This window comes from Bicyclus anynana, chromosome 12 (genome assembly GCF_947172395.1).
Source record: "Bicyclus anynana chromosome 12, ilBicAnyn1.1, whole genome shotgun sequence".
Classification (NCBI taxonomy): Eukaryota; Metazoa; Arthropoda; class Insecta; order Lepidoptera; family Nymphalidae; genus Bicyclus; species Bicyclus anynana.
In genome coordinates, this window is record NC_069094.1 from 2667022 (window position 1) to 2681854 (window position 14833).

A 14833-nucleotide genomic window follows, 5' to 3' on the forward strand; every position below is an offset into this window, starting at 1 on the left:
GATGTGACTAGATTATATTTATTGATATTGTACATTTTTGTGTTACATATAAAATTTAATAAAACTATTGTCTTTTTTTTCACTATTCCCATTACTACTTTTCGATGATTCGTATTTTAATTGTCTGTGTGTATTGTCTTTTTATCTCAAAAAGAAGCGTAACTCTTTAGGTAAATACCTACTTATTTCTGGCGACAAGTTTTATATATATATCTATTTCGGATCATAGAATAAAATTACAGGCGAATGGGGCTTAAAATCTATGTCTCAGTTAGGCAAAGCAGCGTTTTACAGCGTTGTAAGATGTATGTGTATTTTTCATTATTGTTTACAAATAACTGACTACAATCGCACATGATGGTAAGCAATCTAAGATGGAAGCGGGCTAGCTGGTTAGAAGTAGTAGAATGAAGATCCACACCTCTTTCGGTTTCTACACATGGTACCGGAACGCTAAATCGCTTGGCTGTAGGGTGGTAACTAGCCACGCCTCCCGCCAGCCAGACATGGACCAATTAAGAAAACCTCAATTGTCCCAACCGGGGATCAAACCCAGGGCCTCCCTCATGTAAATCCACCGCACATACCACTGCGCCACGGAGGCCGTCAAAATAATAATATACAAAAAAAACTACACGGGTCGCAGCTAAAAGCGCGCTAACTTGCTAGAAGATATTCTTATGATGTAACTGCCAAAGTATGTATACTAATATTATTAGAAAATTCGAGATACAGTTTGGATAATAAAACCACAGAACATAATAAATTTATTGTTTTATTAATTTATTTATTTAATGATTGAGAGCCAACAAAATACGCTAATAAATAAATAGTGCCCACTTCGCAATATAATATCGCCAAACAAAATGATTTAAAGAACAAGTCATAATAAAAAAAAACCGTGTGCGTCTCGAGACTCGACAGAAGTGATAACTTGAACCTGCTGCCGTATGCGTGAGAGAAAAGGAAGCCAAACAGAAGGGCACCGTAACGGGTTACGTTACGAAACGGTTTACCCTTCCATTACAAGTTATCACTTCGAAAGTATACGTCACTTTTCTAAAAGAGGAACACTCCGTATATGAAGATTGTAGGTACCTATAGTGTTTCTCAAGACGCTTATTTAAAATAATTGCTCATATACATGGAAAATGGAATAAGAATTTATAAAAATCGTATTATGTACATTCCACTGAAAACCTAGTTTAATTCATTTAACTATATGTAAAATACAACATTCCAATTACAATTGAAATAAAGTTCTCCCCAGAGAAGTAAACATCGATAAAAATACATTAACAAAACGAAATTAAAACATGCAATATAAAAATGTTGGACCAATGACAATAAAATGGAAAGAAGTGGGCACACCGCATTACCAATAAGTAATCTAGCATTAAAACAAAAATTAATATACATAAATTCACCTATCCCTTCTCAACCAAAGACTTTCTACTATTAGACATGTTACGTGCCTACAAAATCACAGCAAAAGCCGAATTTAGCTACTCCAATGAGCGCACACATGCACAATTTTGTGTATTTATATATTTATATATAATATATTTATAGCTTCTTGAAACATCTCGACAATGTAAGACAATATTTAGGTATTATTTGTATAAATAACTTTCGTCGTTTATAATGCGACTAAACTTTAATTTTAATTTAGTCGTAATACGACTAAATGAAAATGAAGACAATTAGCCACTTTTGTCCGCCTCAGTTTCGATTTAGTAGTAACATATCTATAGTATAAAATCTTTGTCCTCAACTATGTGTGATGCTTTTGAAACAACAGATCAAAGAAACAGACGTTTCGTAGTTTATATTCTCGCTGTAAGCAGAGGCATAAATATATTTCTTCAAATAGTGTTTCTTCAAATAAAAACCAGTGGGGCAATTTGGATTTTAAAACAAATTACATTAAGTTCATTTTTCTCTGCACTCAAAAATGATTAAAACATGATAAATATTTAAAATAAATGATTTAAAAAAAAATTAATTTGCACCTCAACTCCAATTAAATTAGTTAATACCTAACTAGCACAAAAAGCTATTAGTTTTTTAAGAGCTGTATAATGGCTAATTAACTGTCACATACATCAATATCAATAGCAATACAGTCTTAATCTCTTTCCAGTTAATACCCAGCCGCTCAGAGATTGCGTTTCTGACGTGTCGTGATCAAATGGGACGACCATATTCAATTACCTCGGGTTTGTCTCATCACTATGAAGACAAACAGTTGGCATAACCTTTAAAAGGCGCAATTCAACAACCTTGGACGCCAGTTCGAAGCTTTATTATGAGAAAAGATGAAGCAAAAATCTTTGAATCTCTGGGACATCATATATTAATAAAAATTCACCATGTGTTTTGCAGTTTTATAGCATTTATACAGTTCCAACTTCTATAGCTAGCAGTAGCGAAGACTGAATTTTTTAGTAGGTAACCCGTTCATGTGTGTTTTATAGTCTAAATGTGTTTTGGCTGAATAGCTCGTGGACTTTTAAAAGGTAACCCAATAAGAAATGGGTTGTTAGAAACCATCGCCCCTGATAGCTAGCCAATTGTACCAGCTGGTTAATTCATTTGTGTGATAAATAAATAAAATACTAATGGTGTATGCTAGACTTCGCCAAAGTTTGCGTGTTTGGTTTCCTTTGCATGGTTCTGAGCTTCCACTTGACCTTTGAGGAGTTTGCTGCAGATCATACATTTGAGAGTGAACTTGTTCAAGTCAGTGAACTGCCGGGAAGACTTTGCCTCGTGAGCCAACTGTTCTGCCTCTCCGTACACTTCCATGTCTTCGGCTGGGAACAATGTCTGTACGCCACCCTGGAAGTATCAATAATTGTTTTTACTTACATAACCTTAATTTTCATTTTCCTACAAGACCTCTGAGTATAGTCTGCCAACTGCATGAGAAAAACAGTACAAAAAAATATGTAACTTTTTAGGGGTTCATAGACACAGATCCTCTTTTTAAGGGTTGACTAAAAAAAGGGTTTTGAACCTAATCCCACTGCTAGACTGACTCACTAATATTAATCCTTTTGAACCTAAACTTAAAAATGCGCAGCCATTTTTAAGTTGAGGTTTTTTAGGTTGTTACATAAGCCAAACTGGGCTAAGGATGTAACAACTGTGTGGTATCCCAGCGATAACAAAAGGAGATGCGACAGCCAATTAAGAAGATGAGAAGATGATTTGAAGATGACATCAAGAACATTTTGTAAAAGGAAAGTTCATGATTGCAAGGCATGGAAGATCTTGGAGGAGGCCTATGCCAAAAGGCAAGATGATTTGACAGTGTCGTAAATTTTTATATTAAATAATAATAAAGGCTATTATTATTATTATTATAATTATGTAATATTGTTACTTACATCTGATTGTTCTAAATATAGCGGGTCGTAGTGCACACCATCAAACAGTAGAAACACTCGTTGTCCATAATTTTTATCTTCACCAAACCTATTTATTATTGCATTTAATGTATCTACCACAGCCATTTCTATACCATAAAAACGCGATAGAATTGCAATCTGAAACATAAAAATTACAAATGTTAGTCATACTTATAATGTTATTCATACAAAATACTCTATCTATAAAAACTTCAAGTAATCACGTTCTTTATATTTAGTTAAAACCGGACCCTATTACTTTTGAGATACAGTGAAAAATACATTATTGAAATACGATGAATTGTGGGTATTTTTAAATGTCTGTATCGATCAACACTCCCCTTCTATACTCGTGTTGTTCTCCCTACCTAATTTGGATAGGTAGGGAGAACAACACAAGCAGAGAAGGGGAGTGTTGATTGATTGTCAAGGAATTCCTTAACCCTACCTCCAGTATACACAAGTCCTGGACTTTGCTTGGTGTTTTTCTCTCTACCACTCGAAGGACCCGGCACCTGCACGGTGAATCCATGGAATGCTAAGATATTCGTCTCTCTCATAACCATGTGTAAGGACCTCATTCATGATATTAAAGCAATATATTTTTTGATACAGTGCAATGTCAGGGTAATAACTATAAAAATAATACTGCAGTATTACTACAGTAAAGTACCTCAATAGCCCCTCCCCACGAGCTGGGCTGCTGTATCCAGACGCAGTAGTCTGCATTGGGTTTCCCTAGCATGGCTTCATTGTATGTGTCGTGGTCACTCGCCACCTCCATTGCTATGATTTGTCGCATCAGCGTATGCACTGATGTGTCTACATTACCATTTAATACAAAACCTGGAATTAAACAAGTTACTATTATAATTAAGTGGTTGTTTCTGTGGTATAAAAAAAGAAACAGAGGAAGACAGCGTCGTAGATGGGAGGACGATGTCAGAAAAATAGCAGGTGTCACTTGGAATAGACAAGCAAATAACCGATCAGTGTGGCGGGCTCTAGGGGAGGCCTATGCTGTAAAGCACGACAATCTCAACACGCCGGTGTCAATCAAATAAATTTGTAAATAATTTTAAGATATTTGTGATTGTTTAATAAAGGCTATTATTATTATTATTATTATATGTGGTTATGAAGTCCTGGCTCAAGGCACGTATGGCTATGAGTATGGCTTTAGTATAAGTGGTATAAGCTCTACCCCACCCCTGAAAGAGGAGGTCTGTGCTTTGTAGTAGATAAAAAAAAGTCAAATTGAAATTATTTCAAATTTAAATTATTTCAATTTAAATTATTTCACGTAGGCTTGGTTTGCGCTCTTAAACATCCAGTTTATAGTAATATAAATTTGTGAGTAACTCCCACTGTACAGGAGAGAGGATACACCAGTTTCTTATTCATTTATAGGTCAAGTAAGTCTCAATAAAATACTATTAGAGCCCACAGACTAACAATTGTAAGTAAGTTGACGAAATTGCATACTGTTACAATTTAATTGGGACAACTTTTTAATAGTACATAATCGAAAAAGAAACAGGATTCTGATGCGATTGGTGTCCAATTTATTAGTTGGACAATTTAGTTAGAGACGATGTGCAGGGTAGCAATATAATATCATTATCAGTGGCGACCGCAATAGACCGGAAGAGGTCATCGTGATACAGGAGCCTCGTGAAGATCTGCAGAGCCGCAACATCAAGAAGAAGTCATATATAACTATACCTATTAGTTTTACTCTGCGATTTAGTCGGCCAACTTGCTATAGTGTGTCCGCGGGAGCTCTTAAAAGCCCAAAAAATTCCTCAGCTGATAATAATATATTATTAATTACTACCAAAGGAGATATACTAAAATAGTCTTTTTGATGTTAAACAAAAGTACAATACAGTACAATAAATAGAAGACCAAATGTAACAGCAAACAATAAAATTTAAAGCAGAATTTGTAGCATCATCATAATAAAATTAATAAATTCAAAACAATGAAGTGGCATTGTTCTAAAAATAGTTCACAGAGGCGTAGTAGTTTGCTCCTTTGGTTTCATGTTAAGATCGCGTGGGAATCACACACCACACCTACAGAGTAATCAATAGTTACCTATGCTAGTGAACAGACAAGAGTTGTCTGAAGGCACCACTCTTTTCATCAAAATCCCTGGTCTACAGGGGCTAATGCTCTCATGCGACGTTCCATTCTCCACAGGCTGCGCTACGTCGGGTTTTGTCACGCTCGGGGTCACTGGAGGTGACTTTTCTTCGATGATCAACGTCTCGCCAGTCTTCAAACCTATTTCACTTAGTTTTTTGTTATCGTTACTAACATCTATTGGCTTGGGAGGGTAACCACATAACACGCAAATCCTCTCGCAGCTAACGTCCGATATGCTTGAGAGAAACAATTTTAATTCACCCACAGTGCTATCAGAGGTCAAATCCTTCAGTATTTGCTGGCCATTTTTACTTTTAACTTTAAACGCTAGCGATGCCATTGTATTGAATAAAACTTTGTATACACTAAACTATTATTGATTAAATTGCAATTCTTTGTCAAAGAGTGGAGATACGCGACAAATAAAAGTTGTTATAAATAAATAACATAACGTTACGTAGGCGTCTGATTTTTGAATGACAATAAAAATTACAAAAGCAAAACCAAAACAATGTGACAGTGACACTGACAGTGTGAGTGACATTTCAAGTCTAGAAGTACGACAGTTGTCTTTGGCCTATGAAAAGATTCTAGAGTTCTTTTTATGAAAGAAGTCTCGCGGCTAAGACCTTTAGTTCAGGACAGAGTGTAGGACACAAAATATGACAATAAACCCGGATTTATCTTTGTCTGACGTTGCCTTATAAAATATATGATACCGATTCTGTTTTGATGCGTCATGACACATGATACGTCACACAAATATAAACCCAGCTTTATTATACCGTCATTATGACATTAGCGCCGCATCTAGGGACTTCTTTTATGAAAAGGACTTTACCTATGCTCCTCTCTCGATGAAAAGAGTTGAAGCGTGTTGCCATTACAAAATAAAGAATACTTTAAAATAAATCATCTTCGATAACGTAACGGTCTCAAAATCTAGTTTTAAGTAGCAATAGCATGTTAATAAATATAAACTTGGTGCGAATTTAATAATACTAATTTCAGCAATTTTATCCTTATCAAATGCGTAAGCATGGATTCGTGCCACTAGGATTACATGGCTCAGATCAATTATACTAGCTGACGCCCGCAACTTCGTCCGCGTGGAAGGCGCTCGCATAACTTAACTTGCTGATCTATCTACGGCTGCCCCGCGCATTCATAACATTAGTGAGCGTGTTGTACTTGATCATTATTTTGTTTCGGTTTAATTTTAAAACCATTTACATTATTTTAGAAACAAAATTTACTTTTAAAAAATTATAGTGAGTTAACCTTTGAAGATAGACATATTCCTATATATTCCTGTCGCCGACATTTTTAATACCTTCGAAAGGGAAACAATTCCGTTGTACATATTGTTTGTGAAACTAAAACCGTAACGTATAAATTAATTAGTATTGATTTAGACGGAAACAGCATTCGGCGAAGACACAGTGCACGGTGCATAGCTATTATGACATATCTACTCCAATTTTCTAAAATCAATACAATAGGTAATACAGGGGTAATGTTAGATTTTATGTTTGTTTATTAAGATTTAACTCGAAACTAAACAGTACCTATTTACTTTCCTGAAATTTCGCTAAATAAAAGAGCGAATAAATTTTACAATCATTTTATTAAAAATAATAATATTATGACATTCCTACGTCATATAAATATTTCCAAGTTTAAGTTATAAAATACTAACTTATCTACACATTAAAACTATAATTATCTATCATCAATAAGTATCAAGTTTTGGCACACAATAAAACATTAAACATCACGTCCTCATCCCTACAACATCATTTACGTTAACATTAAATAATATTGAGTTAAATCTACCAAACACAAATAACTGCATATTTCATTATCAGTTGTTTTACAATGAACTTACTTCAGGAGCAAAATATTTTACGAACACATAGAAAACAAAGTAGAAGATACGCATAAATTCAATAACAGCGAAATTTTAATTAATTATTTTGATATGACCTGTAACAACACTATCGCTTAGTTCATTATTATTTATTCAATTATTATTAGTATTATATTAATAAGTATCTTAAATCTAAAATGTATTGTCACATTGTTTCTTACTAAATTGTGCATTCATATTGCGTTAAATATCTATCTACAAAAATGCAAACTATTGTATTACAGGCATTACCGATAGTAAACTTTTTTATGGTTAAGGAATCATATTTTTACTGTAAGTACATATTGTAATAGCAAATGATTAGATTATAATTATGCGAGTACTTTCGGTTCTATTTGATTACTTAGTTGAAATATTATTATGGCACTATAAAATGTCTTTGGACTTATCTTTGGTTTAAATTGTATTTCAGTAACCTAAATAAAAGTATTTAACAAAAGAACACGTAAAATTTGTATTATTATATTAGATATTTTAACAAGTTTCTACAATTTATTAGGAATTTACATTAATGAGTATTATTAACTTGGTAACCGCTATTAAGTATTGTATTAAACACCTACGCATTCGTATAAATAATTTATTTACATTTTCATTCAGTCATATAAAATAAATTCAAACATTATTATAATAATAATTTAATTATAATCGCATTAATCCCCTTAGCAACGAAATTAAATGCTTTATTATATTTTCTTCCTAAAGTTTAGCAATCAGGCCAGACAGATTTATTATTATTGTTTTTATTTTTGGTTTGTTAACTGTAAATAATATATTCCTAAGGGTACCAAATTAACAATTAGTATGGCAACATTGTGTCCATAGACAAACATGTCAGAAATAGATAAGTACTATCACAAAAAATATTACTACATTTAAATTCACATCCGTGAAAAATTCTATACGCAAAAAAACAAAATACAAAAATAAAGGTAGACTCAGATCCATCGCAAATCCATTTTCAAAACATGTAACATTCCGTCTCTTCCAATCATTATTATTAAAAAAAATCCGAGAAACACAGTCCAGTCCATAAATATTTTCTGCCAGATGGTCTAGGTACCTAGGTATCCTATCCTATAGAGTCCAAAATAGAAGCGATGGAAAGTATTTTGGATTTCTGTTGCGGAAGTCGACTTTTGACTGAACAGAAAAATAACAAAAAAAGTGTGAGTCAGCTCCGACGCACGAATGGAGTTTACTCTTTCAGATCGACTGACTAAATAAGTGTATGTTGCTACGTACTTCTCAATACTAACGCCTGAGAAAGGTGAAAGGTGCGCAGAATAGATTGCGCACAAAAAACGTAACGCTGTCATTCGTTCATCGAATTTTACTGACCATACTCTCATAACATTCGACAGTATGTCATTTGTCTTCACGATACCTACGTTTCAAGCGGTTTTTTAATAATTAAGTTGGTCGAATTCGCAGAGGCAGAAAATATTTGCTCTAAAAGAACTCAATTCTTTTTAACATTATCATATTTAAGCCGATTGTGAGCGTTGCGGTGCAATCGCCTATGACGATGACGTAATGGCCAACGTCACGTGGGCCGGCGCACGAACCTCTGCAACGGGGCCCGCAGACCCCTCCTACTGACCACTAGAGGGGGTATCTGTTCGTCTTCTTCCTCGTCCAAGTCTTCTCCGCCTTCTGAACTATCTTCTCCACTCCACACTTCTGGCTTCACCGCTTGGTACGATGCGGAGAATCCTTTGAATACTATTGTGTCGTCAGTACGGAATTTGACTAGTAAGGCTTCTGTTGTTGATACGATCTCGGGTGGACCCTGTGGATAACATTAGTTACATTATAATAATGCTAAGTCTCCTAATAGTAAATGACAACCCATAATAGTATAAATAAGAGGGTATTTGATGATTTGAGTTCAGAGTGCCTAGTGGCAGTTTCAATGTCTTCATACTGTGACTATCGCGTAAACGTAAACGCGATTTTGTAAGGAATTGAAACAGTTGTGCAGCAGTGCCACTAGCTGGCGCTGTTTCAATTCTTTAGAAATTTGCGTTTACGGTTACGCGATCTTCGCAGTGTGAAAACATTGAAAACTGCTACTAAGCACACAGTTCTTCGTGGACGCCGTCACGCCGCTAGTCGCGTTAGTGATTTTGTGCGATAATGTTATGTGGTGTAATTATTGATCATAAATTGCTTAATGTGGGCATGGAGAAGATGTCGGGAAGAGGAGGTGAGTGTTAATGCATTTTAAAAGGATCCCTAAATCTACACCAGGTCACAAGTCCTGGGACCTGCTCGAGATGTTTCCTCTACCACAAAATGATAGTACAATCACCGTCGCTACTACCCAGCAGTTATAAAAGGTCACTGTTCAAAAGTACTCTAAACTGATGAACTTGTATGAAAGGATTGATGAGATTGGAAGAAGCAAGAGAGATTTGGAAGATCAAATGAAAAGACACGGTCTCTGCTTACCCCTACGGGAATGAAGCGTGATACTAAGAGAGCCGTGATAGCCCAGTGGACAGTGGATTCAAATCCGGTCCGGGGCATGCACCTTCAACTTTTCAGTTGCGTGAATTATATGAAATTAAATATCACCTGTCTCAAACGGTGAAGGAAAACATCGTGAGGAAACTTCCATACCAGAGAATTTTCTTAATTCTCTGCGTGTGTGAAGTCACCAATCCGCATTGGGACAACGTGGTGGACTATTGGCCTAACCCCTCTCATTCTGAGAGGAGACACGAGCTCAGCAGTGAGCTGAATATGGATTGATGATGATAATGATGATGAATAGGTACCTTAGTGCCACAAAAGCTGCCGTAATCACCAGCGCTTCCCTCCAGTCCACCAAACACCTGAACGTAATCATATCCGCAATTGGTCTCCGGCTCCAACTCGAAGGTGAGGAAGGTGAGCCTGACGAATTGGCCGAGCGGGGCCACGATACTCCAGTCACAGTTGGCGCGCGATTCGTACGAGTCGTGGCCGTAGCGTGCGTGAGAGTATAGGTGCTCCACAGTCTCTGATGCTGCGAGGTATCCTCCGCAAGCTGAGATAGAAATGTTAACCTTTTTATAGAAATGCTAGCGTCAAATATTGTTTTGGATCGAAGTTCCTTATCGCGTGTTGCGAAAGACGGAAAAAATTAAGACCAAAAGTTGAACCGACACTTTTTACCCGACTGCGTACGAAAAGGGTAATGTTTTTGCTATTGTTGTAAGCCGTGAGTTAAAGACAGCTGGTGCGATTGGGATAGCGAAGTTCGTTCCATCCGGGTGTCCCTTGACACCTCTAAAGTTTTTTTTTTTAAGTTAGCCCTTGACTACAATCTCACTTGATGATAAGTGATGATGTAATCTAAGATGAAAGTGGTTAACTTTTATTAAATGTTGGAACATGGTCTTGATCCGAAAGTGTCGTGCTATTAAATAGGTACCTATTAAGATTTTCTTTCTTAGTCTAAAGTATCAGTAGCAGCCTGGTCTCGGTCAATATCACATCAGACAGTGAATGTTATAGATTCCAACACTATCTTAGCATGCCAACTTGCATCGGAGCGTGGTGGACCCAAACTCCAAATTTCCTGTCATAAATAAAGGGCGGTCTAGGTCTGTAGTTGATCATTTAAAGGCTAACAATAACGATAAACCAAAGTCACTGACATAGCTCAGCGAAACACGAAGCTGAAATGGCAATGGGCAGGCCTCATAGCTGATGGACGTTGGGGTCACAAGGTGCTGAAATGGCGACCCCGCACCGGAAAGCGCAGTGTTGTTTGACCCCCGACGAGTTGTTGTTCGTTCGGTGGACCGAGGATTGCAAGGAGGAGTGGGTTGCAGGGAGCCGCTGGATGCTGGCAGATCTAGACCGTTGTGCTTGGAGGTCTAGCAAGAGGCTTATGTCCAACAGTGGACGTCTATCGGCTGATAAGGTAAGGTAAGGTAATATAAAAAGTTAAGTTTTGTAACTTATCTGTAATCATAATTATTAATACCTGCTAATACATTATGAGTATCTAACCTGTAGAGTACGTCGCTAGAAATCCTTTCCGTTGCACAGACGCATCTGACTTGAATACGACGTACATCTGGTTCTGTGAAGCGACTACAGGGTGTGGAAGCTTGCCTCCACAGAATCTTCCCAATGTCTTCTCATCAGCTGAAGATCCATCGTAAATGGTGACGTGATCGTATGTGCATTCCTGGAAAAATGTAATCATTTCTTAACACCCATTTATAATGCTCGCCACGGATCTTAATGTTTGTGAAGTTAGCTGCGGAATTAGTAAAGACTCGCGGTCGCGTCTAGCCGGCTCCCCGTCCGCGCCATTTGTACCGTTATTAATTCATTGCGCAGTCATTTGTTGCTAACTTCACAAACACGTATCGTGGCGGGCACTGTAGTTGGCAAAAGACGTTTTACAATCTTCAATAAAAATTAACAGAGAATATTTTTTTAGAGCTCATTATCATTATCAACCTGAGTATTCGGTTCACTGCTGAGGTCCTCCTCTCAGAATGAGAGGGGTTAGGCAAATAGTCTACCACGCTGGCCCAATGCGGATTGTCAGACTTCACACACGCAGAGAATTAAGAAAATTCTCTGGTATGATCCTCACGATGTTTTCATTCCCCGTTCGAGGCACGTGATATTTATTTTCTTAAAATGCACACAACTGAAAAGTTGGAGGTGCATGCCCCGGACCAGATTCGAACCCACACCCTCCGGAATTGGAGGCAGAGGTCATATCCATATATAACAATTAATTATTATACATAAATAATAACAATTAATTATTATACACTTGAAACATTCCAACGATTCTTTCCGCAAATTCATTTTATTAATTACTATAACCTACCTAATGGCTAAGGCTTATAGTTAATAATACTGATTTAGATAAAACCACATACGTAGGGAAATAGATTTTTTTGTTACTCATTAATGATATTTACCTGATGTGGCTCTAATTCAAAGACGTTAAAGATTAACTTGATGCGATGTCCGGGCGTTGTGGAGAACTGCCACACGCAGTCCTTCCTTGCGGGGTAAGTGTCCGGGTAGTTTGGACTGTAAAGATAAATATATGTAAGTAGGTAACATTATAGCTTGGCCAGTTCGTTGATTACACTCCCATGGTATGCGGGCGACGGGGGGATAGGACTGCGCGGGTATGTAATCGAGCGCGGACCATTGGGAGTGTTACGAACGAATTTGCTAAGCTATAGCGATGTGCACCCTATAATTATTTTAAATTACCTAATGCCTCTAAGCTCTAGATATAAATAACCCGGTGATTTTTAAAATTTAGTATTGGAATAGGTAGTTAACTGTTATCTTAACAATTTTTAGAAATCTAAACAAGGGAAAAGAGATTACTTTTTTGTTTCGCAAAGCTGTGCTGTCTCGATTAGAAGATATTGTTGACTATAGAATTCAGAGAATAACACAATATTTTTTTTTATTGAGATAGAATACAATAAGGAACTTAAGCTAACTTATCCTAGTCACTATACAAATCAAGCCCACGTGGAATGGTGGCAAGAATACTGGCTGCATTTCCGCACTGGACAGCCAGGCTGATCCTTTGCGCAAAACAGATTATTTCAATTGTTATTGAAATTTCTGTTTTGATTTTCTTCTTTACTAATATTATAAAGATTTGGTTGTTTTCTTTGAATACGCTCCGAAAATTCTGAACCGATTTGAAAAATCCTTTCACTGTTGGGAACCTACACTATCTCCGGGTGTTATAGTCTATATTTTATCCCCGTATTCCTACGGAAACTACGCGGGTGGAACGGGAACTACGCGGGTGGAGCTGCGTGGCGTCTGATAGTATTTTATATTTATGGAATTTAGTACTAATTTTTGATTGACTTCTAATTATAGGACTTACCTGAATATTGTGCCATGTGGGTGCGTGATATCATGTTTGCAGCCGCCTTCTTTGCAATCATGTTTATTGGGATGGAGTGTGAAGCCGCTGTGACACGCGCACTCATATCCGCCCAAAGTGTTGTGACACTCGTGTTGGCAGCCACCATTGTTGTCAGCGCACTCATCGACATCTATGTAATACGCTGCTGCGAATCCAGAGTGGTGGACTGATGTATCTGACGTGAACTGGAACAAATCATTTGGACGATAAATACTTTGAAATATAATTCTGTTATCGCCGCGTTGCAACGACTTGCAGTACGGACGGCTTCAGTGTGCTCGTGGTGTTCGAGCCGTCCACATCACTTGTTGTGTAATTCTTTAAGGGTTACTTGGGATAGGCGGGGAGAGTGACTTGAGTGGAAAAGAGAGGTGTTTGTTAACATTCAAAGGATCCTTTAACCCTACACACAACGTTCACAAGTGTCTGACTTCACTCAAGGTAATTCTCTGCCATTATAGGGTCTTATTTAGGTTACAGTTTGATATGTTAATTAAGTTGTCCTGACAAATGTTGTGAATCATAACCTGTGTTCGACATTAGTTTTCTTATTTTTGTAATCACTTCTGAGTCTGCTAAAAATTCCGTAACTATTGTTCTAGTTTATTTGAGCATCACGGTGGCAAACGTACTTTACGATTCTGACGATGAGATAACGACCGATAATGCTCCCTAGAGAACACAAACATAAGCTAGAAGCGTCTTCGCCGGCGAAGACGAGATCCCCGATATCTGTTGTCACCCGGACGTGGGTTCTTTAACTCTCGATTACGGGGGCGCCCGGACTGATATACACTCAGGCCAAAACACCCTTCTACAACGGCCCTCTAAGCCGAGGTCCGAATCTCAGAGGAGACGCCCTTAAAAAATCGGTCCGCCTATCTACTCGGCTTTTGCCTTCGGGCCCCATCAGGCGATGCTTCTGCGCTAGCCCAAACTCTCCGGTGACGGAAGGTAGCAAATCATAGCAGAGATATCTTAGTAAGCAGATAATTGTGTGCGCAAACTCATATTTCGCAAAATCATTTTATTTTCTCACTCTCATAGGTTTCAGAATACAGAACCGCCGGCTTTCACTGAGGCCTGCAAGTGTACCTTCAAACACTGCTGAATTACTAAGGTATTTTGTACTATCTGATATCGCCTTCTCTTTTGTCCTATTGCAACGAAAAAGATAGTGACATTTCAGATTCGGTGCATGTGGTTACCTGTCACAAAACTATATATTCGAGTTTACCTGAACACGCAGTACTGATCCATCTGACGTAACCGGTGGAGGCAGCACTGATCCACAAAATGCTCCGTGTCTTCGTAACACATCAGCGCCCAGCCTTGAGTGCACGGTTACACTGTCGTATTCACATTCCTGAAAGAAACACATTATTAAAAGGATATTTGCTATACCTATTAAAT

The 14833-nt window shown here is 37.4% G+C and overlaps 2 protein-coding genes across 3 annotated transcripts in view; both read right to left on the minus strand.

Annotated features, from left to right (window-relative positions):
* Positions 1 to 759: 759 nt before the first annotated feature.
* On the minus strand, positions 760 to 6053 carry LOC112046250 (ubiquitin thioesterase OTU1). Its single transcript, XM_024082834.2, has 4 exons — positions 5514 to 6053; positions 4087 to 4259; positions 3393 to 3551; positions 760 to 2841 (listed from the first exon to the last, which is right to left on the minus strand). The coding sequence occupies exons 1-4, from the start codon at positions 5902 to 5904 to the stop codon at positions 2632 to 2634; spliced, it is 933 nt and encodes a 310-aa protein (XP_023938602.1). The 5' UTR covers positions 5905 to 6053; the 3' UTR covers positions 760 to 2631.
* Positions 6054 to 7172: 1119 nt separating this feature from the next.
* Positions 7173 to 14833, minus strand: part of LOC112046260 (tolloid-like protein 1) — a 126905-nt gene continuing 119244 nt past the window's right edge. For both annotated transcript variants that reach the window (XM_052884626.1, XM_024082854.2), the window contains exons 15-20: positions 14658 to 14786; positions 13379 to 13605; positions 12435 to 12549; positions 11500 to 11680; positions 10278 to 10528; positions 7173 to 9286 (exon numbers count right to left, since the gene is read on the minus strand). In XM_052884626.1, the coding sequence (XP_052740586.1) occupies positions 9041 to 9286; positions 10278 to 10528; positions 11500 to 11680; positions 12435 to 12549; positions 13379 to 13605; positions 14658 to 14786 (1149 nt within the window). In that variant the 3' untranslated portion in view covers positions 7173 to 9040. The remainder of the gene's footprint in view (positions 9287 to 10277; positions 10529 to 11499; positions 11681 to 12434; positions 12550 to 13378; positions 13606 to 14657; positions 14787 to 14833) is intronic.